The sequence below is a fragment of the Heterodontus francisci genome, unplaced genomic scaffold (genome assembly GCF_036365525.1).
Source record: "Heterodontus francisci isolate sHetFra1 unplaced genomic scaffold, sHetFra1.hap1 HAP1_SCAFFOLD_901, whole genome shotgun sequence".
NCBI lineage: Eukaryota > Metazoa > Chordata > Chondrichthyes > Heterodontiformes > Heterodontidae > Heterodontus > Heterodontus francisci.
In genome coordinates, this window is record NW_027142197.1 from 245,166 (window position 1) to 251,813 (window position 6,648).

The window sequence follows — 6,648 nt, forward strand, 5'->3', positions numbered from 1 at the left end:
ACACTACAGGAGTGTATATAACAGTAACACACAGAGACAGTTATAGATCGGTATAAATCAGTAACACATTAACAGACACGACAGGAGTGTATATAACAGTAACACGCAGAAACAGTTATAGATCTGTATAAATCAGTAACACATTAACAGACACTACAGGAGTGTATATAACATTAACACACAGAGACAGTTATAGATCTGTATAAATCAGTAACACATTAACAGACACTACAGGATTGTATATAACATTAACACACAGAGACAGTTATAGATCGGTATAAATCAGTAACACATTAACAGACACTACAGGAGTGTATATAACAGTAACACACAGAGACAGTTATAGATCGGAATAAATCAGTAACACATTAACAGATACTACAGGAGTGTATATAACAGTAACAGGCAGAGACAGTTATAGATCGGTATAAATCAGTAACACATTAACAGACACTAAAGGAATGTATATAACAGTAACACACAGAGACAGTTATAGATCGGAATAAATCAGTAACACATTAACAGACACTACAGGAGTGTATATAACAGTAACACACAGAGACAGTTATAGATCGGTATAAATCAGTAACACATTAACAGACAATACAGGAGTGTATATAACAGTAACACACAGAGACAGTTATAGATCGGAACAAATAAGTAACACATTAACAGACAGTACAGGAGTGTATATAACATTAACACACAGAGACAGTTATAGATCGGAACAAATAAGTAACACATTAACAGACAGGACAGGAGTGTATATAACAGTAACACACAGAGACAGTTATAGATCGGAACAAATAAGTAACACATTAACAGACACTACAGGAGTGTATATAACAGTAACACACAGAGACAGTTATAGATCGGAACAAATAAGTAACACATTAACAGACAGTACAGGAGTGTATATAACAGTAACACACAGAGACAGTTATAGATCGGTATAAATCAGTAACACATTAACAGACACTAAAGGAATGTATATAACAGTAACACACAGAGACAGTTATAGATCGGAATAAATCAGTAACACATTAACAGACACTACAGGAGTGTATATAACAGTAACACACAGAGACAGTTATAGATCGGTATAAATCAGTAACACATTAACAGACACTACAGGAGTGTATATAACAGTAACACACAGAGACAGATATAGATCGGTATAAATCAGTAACACATTAACAGACACTACAGGAGTGTATATAACAGTAACACGCAGAGACAGTTATAGATCGGTATAAGTCAGTAACACATTAACAGACACTACAGGAATGTATATAACAGTAACACACAGAGACAGTTATAGATCGGTATAAATCAGTAACACATTAACAGACGCTACAGGAGTGTATATAACAGTAACACACAGAGACAGTTATAGATCTGTATAAATCAGTCACACATTAACAGACACTACAGGAGCGTATATAACAGTAACACACAGAGACAGTTATAGATCGGAATAAATCAGTAACACATTAACAGACACTACAGGAGTGTATATAACAGTAACACACAGAGACATTTATTGATCTGTATAAATCAGTTACACATTAACAGACACTACAGGAGTGTATATAACAGTAACACACAGAGACAGATATAGATCGGTATAAATCAGTAACACATTAACAGACACTACAGGAGTGTATATAACAGTAACACACAGAGACAGTTATAGATCGGTATAAATCAGTAACACATTAACAGACACTACAGGAGTGTATATAACAGTAACACGCAGAGACAGTTATAGATCGGTATAAATCAGTAACACATTAACAGACACTACAGGAGTGTATATAACAGTAACACACAGAGACAGATATAGATCGGTATAAATCAGTAACACATTAACAGACACTACAGGAGTGTATATAACAGTAACACACAGAGACAGTTATAGATCGGTATAAATCAGTAACACATTAACAGACACTACAGGAGTGGATATAACAGTAACACACAGAGACAGATATAGATCGGTATAAATCAGTAACACATTAACAGACAGTACAGGAGTGTATATAACAGTAACACACAGAGACAGATATAGATCGGTATAAATCATTAACACATTAACAGACACTGCAGGAGTGTATATAACATTAACACACAGAGACAGTTATAGATCGGTATAAATCAGTAACACATTAACAGACACTACAGGAGTGTATATAACAGTAACACACAGAGACAGATATAGATCGGTATAAATCAGTAACACATTAACAGACACTACAGGAGTGTATATAACATTAACACACAGAGACAGCTATAGATCGGTATAAATCAGTAACACATTAACAGACACTACAGGAGTGTATATAAAAGTAACACACAGAGACAGATATAGATCGGTATAAATCAGTAACACATTAACAGACACTACAGGAGTGTATATAACAGTAACACACAGAGACAGTTATAGATCGGTATAAATCAGTAACACATTAACAGACACTACAGGAGTGTATATAACAGTAACACACAGAGACAGATATAGATCGGTATAAATCAGTAACACATTAACAGACACTACAGGAGTGTATGTAACAGTAACACACAGAGACAGATATAGATCGGTATAAATCAGTAACACATTAACAGACACTACAGGAGTGTATATAACAGTCACACACAGATACAGTTATAGATCAGTATAAATCAGTAACGCATTAACAGACACTACAGGAGTGTATATAACAGTAACACGCAGAGACAGTTATAGATCTGTATAAATCAGTAACACATTAACAGACAGTACAGGAGTGTATATAACAGTAACACACAGAGACAGATATAGATCGGTATAAATCAGTAACACATTAACAGACACTACAGGAGTGTATATAACAGTAACACACAGAGACAGTTATAGATCGGTATAAATCAGTAACACATTAACAGACACTACAGGAGTGTATATAACAGTAACACACAGAGACAGTTATAGATCGGTATAAATCAGTAACACATTAACAGACACTACAGGAGTGTATATAACATTAACACACAGAGACAGTTATAGATCGGTATAAATCAGTAACACATTAACAGACACTACAGGAGTGTATATAACATTAACACACAGAGACAGTTATAGATCGGTATAAATCAGTAACACATTAACAGACACTACAGGAGTGTATATAACATTAACACACAGAGACAGTTATAGATCGGTATAAATCAGTAACACATTAACAGACACTACAGGAGTGTATATAACAGTAACACGCAGAGACAGTTATAGATCTGTATAAATCAGTAACACATTAACAGACACTACAGGAGTGTATATAACAGTAACACACAGAGACAGTTATAGATCGGTATAAATCAGTAACACATTAACAGACACGACAGGAGTGTATATAACAGTAACACGCAGAAACAGTTATAGATCTGTATAAATCAGTAACACATTAACAGACACTACAGGAGTGTATATAACATTAACACACAGAGACAGTTATAGATCTGTATAAATCAGTAACACATTAACAGACACTACAGGATTGTATATAACATTAACACACAGAGACAGTTATAGATCGGTATAAATCAGTAACACATTAACAGACACTACAGGAGTGTATATAACAGTAACACACAGAGACAGTTATAGATCGGAATAAATCAGTAACACATTAACAGACACTACAGGAGTGTATATAACAGTAACACACAGAGACAGTTATAGATCGGAACAAATAAGTAACACATTAACAGACACTACAGGAGTGTATATAACAGTAACACACAGAGACAGTTATAGATCGGAATAAATCAGTAACACATTAACAGACACTACAGGAGTGTATATAACAGTAACACACAGAGACAGTTATAGATCGGTATAAATCAGTAACACATTAACAGACACTACAGGAGTGTATATAACAGTAACACACAGAGACAGATATAGATCGGTATAAATCAGTAACACATTAACAGACACTACAGGAGTGTATATAACAGTAACACGCAGAGACAGTTATAGATCGGTATAAGTCAGTAACACATTAACAGACACTACAGGAATGTATATAACAGTAACACACAGAGACAGTTATAGATCGGTATAAATCAGTAACACATTAACAGACGCTACAGGAGTGTATATAACAGTAACACACAGAGACAGTTATAGATCTGTATAAATCAGTCACACATTAACAGACACTACAGGAGCGTATATAACAGTAACACACAGAGACAGTTATAGATCGGAATAAATCAGTAACACATTAACAGACACTACAGGAGCGTATATAACAGTAACACACAGAGACAGTTATAGATCGGTATAAATCAGTAACACATTAACAGACACTGCAGGAGTGTATATAACAGTAACACACAGAGACAGTTATAGATCTGTATAAATCAGTAACACATTAACAGACACTACAGGAGTGTATATAACAGTAACACACAGAGACAGTTATAGATCTGTATAAATCAGTAACACATTAACAGACACTACAGGAGCGTATATAACAGTAACACACAGAGACAGTTATAGATCGGAACAAATCAGTAACACATTAACAGACACTACAGGAGTGTATATAACAGTAACACGCAGAGACAGTTATAGATCGGTATAAATCAGTAACACATTAACAGACACTACAGGAGTGTATATAACAGTGACACACAGAGACAGTTATAGATCGGAATAAATCAGTAACACAATAACAGACACTACAGGAGTGTATATAACAGTAACACACAGAGACAGTTATAGATCGGAACAAATCAGTAACTCATTAACACACACTACAGGAGTGTATATAACAGTAACACGCAGAGACAGTTATAGATCGGTATAAATCAGTAACACATTAACAGACACTACAGGAGTGTATATAACAGTAACACACAGAGACAGTTATAGATCGGTATAAAACAGTAACACACAGAGACATTTATAGATCGGTATAAATCAGTAACACATTAACAGACACTCCAGGAGTGTATATAACAGTAACACGCAGAGACAGTTATAGATCGGTATAAATCAGTAACACATTAACAGACACTACAGGAGTGTATATAACAGTAACACACAGAGACAGTTATAGATCGGTATAAATCAGTAACACATTAACAGACACTACAGGAGTGTATATAACAGTAACACGCAGAGACAGTTATAGATCGGTATAAATCAGTAACACATTCACAGACACTACAGGAGTGTATATAACAGTAACAGGCAGAGACAGTTATAGATCGGTATAAATCAGTAACACATTAACAGACACTACAGGAGTGTAGATAACAGTAACACGCAGAGACAGTTATAGATCGGTATAAATCAGTAACACATTAACAGACACTACAGGAGTGTATATAACAGTAACACACAGAGACAGTTATAGATCGGTATAAATCAGTAACACATTAACAGACACTACAGGAGTGTTTATAACAGTAACACACAGAGACAGTTATAGATCGCTATAAATCATGAGTTTTCTGTTACGCTGAACCCACTAATATTTTTTGTTCATTATTTCAGATGTAATTTATGAAAACAGTGAAGTTAAGAAGAAAGTTTCTGTAACCAGTTCATCTGAGACCAAGATTATGTGCAATGTTCGAACGACTAACAGAAGGGGAAGATAATGTCTGGTTCATTTGTACATTGACACACAAGTATATTTGACTGCAGTCTGGGAATATATCTGCTATATTTGCCATGTGTTATATTTTCATGCAACATTCTTTGGTCATGATGGAGATACTAGAGGGTTTAGTTTCACTGTACTACAGTTATTCTCACCAACTGTTTACCAGTTTATTTTAAAACAGTGAGTTGGAAAGCTTCGCTACAAAGACATTATCTGTTCTGTTGCATGTAGCACATTGCAGTCAAGAAACTATTGACAAAACAAAAAAAGAAGAAGCCATATAAGTACCATTAATACATTTGCAATGGGTTTCTCCTATCACAATCTTTGTGTGTTTGTGCCTCACTGCAAATGGACTCTGTCCATTATCAGCAAAGTGCTCAAATCAAACAGCGGACAGCTCTGACACTAGTTGTACAATATTACGACCGAGGTGTGAGCAGTGCACTGTTAATTCAGTTCCACTTCTCCACAGAACACAGCAAATTAATTAATTTTCCCACTTGCTGAAACAGCCAATTAGATATTCTATTTGTCCCCAGAATAAAACACACCAACCAGGTTTTTTTAATAAACAACAAAATTATCCATTTATTATCAACCAAGTCTTAACCAATAGTGAAGCAAATATATCTGCGAATTGAGATATTAAAGCTCCATATTATTATCCTACCCTCATGCACATGCATCCAAAAACTGGTTAACTGGGAAAAAGGGTTTTTGTTTTTACAGCTGTTACAAAGAAATAGAAGGAATAAAAAAACTTTGTCTGAAAAGATATGGAAGGAAGTCTTTAGGTTTGGTGAGGTGTCCCAAAGTCGAATAGTTGGTGGTCACTAGGAATATTTCCAGGCGAGGTTGATAAATCTGTTTTGGGTATAAATTCAGCTGCAGACGGCTTCACATAGATCTTACAGCAGGTGTGCAGCAGCAGAAGTTTCAGTATTCACACATACGATGCAAAGTCCTTTTATAGATGCAAGGTTTA

General features: G+C 35.0%; 1 protein-coding gene across 2 annotated transcripts in view; it reads left to right on the plus strand.

Annotated features, from left to right (window-relative positions):
* The window catches only part of LOC137366737 (HEPACAM family member 2-like), a 230,694-nt gene extending 224,258 nt beyond the window's left edge, over positions 1–6,436 (plus strand). For both annotated transcript variants that reach the window (XM_068028394.1, XM_068028395.1), the window contains exon 5: positions 5,549–6,436. In XM_068028394.1, coding sequence (XP_067884495.1) covers positions 5,549–5,655 — 107 coding nt within the window. In that variant the 3' untranslated portion in view covers positions 5,656–6,436. The remainder of the gene's footprint in view (positions 1–5,548) is intronic.
* The last annotated feature ends 212 nt before the right edge of the window (positions 6,437–6,648 follow it).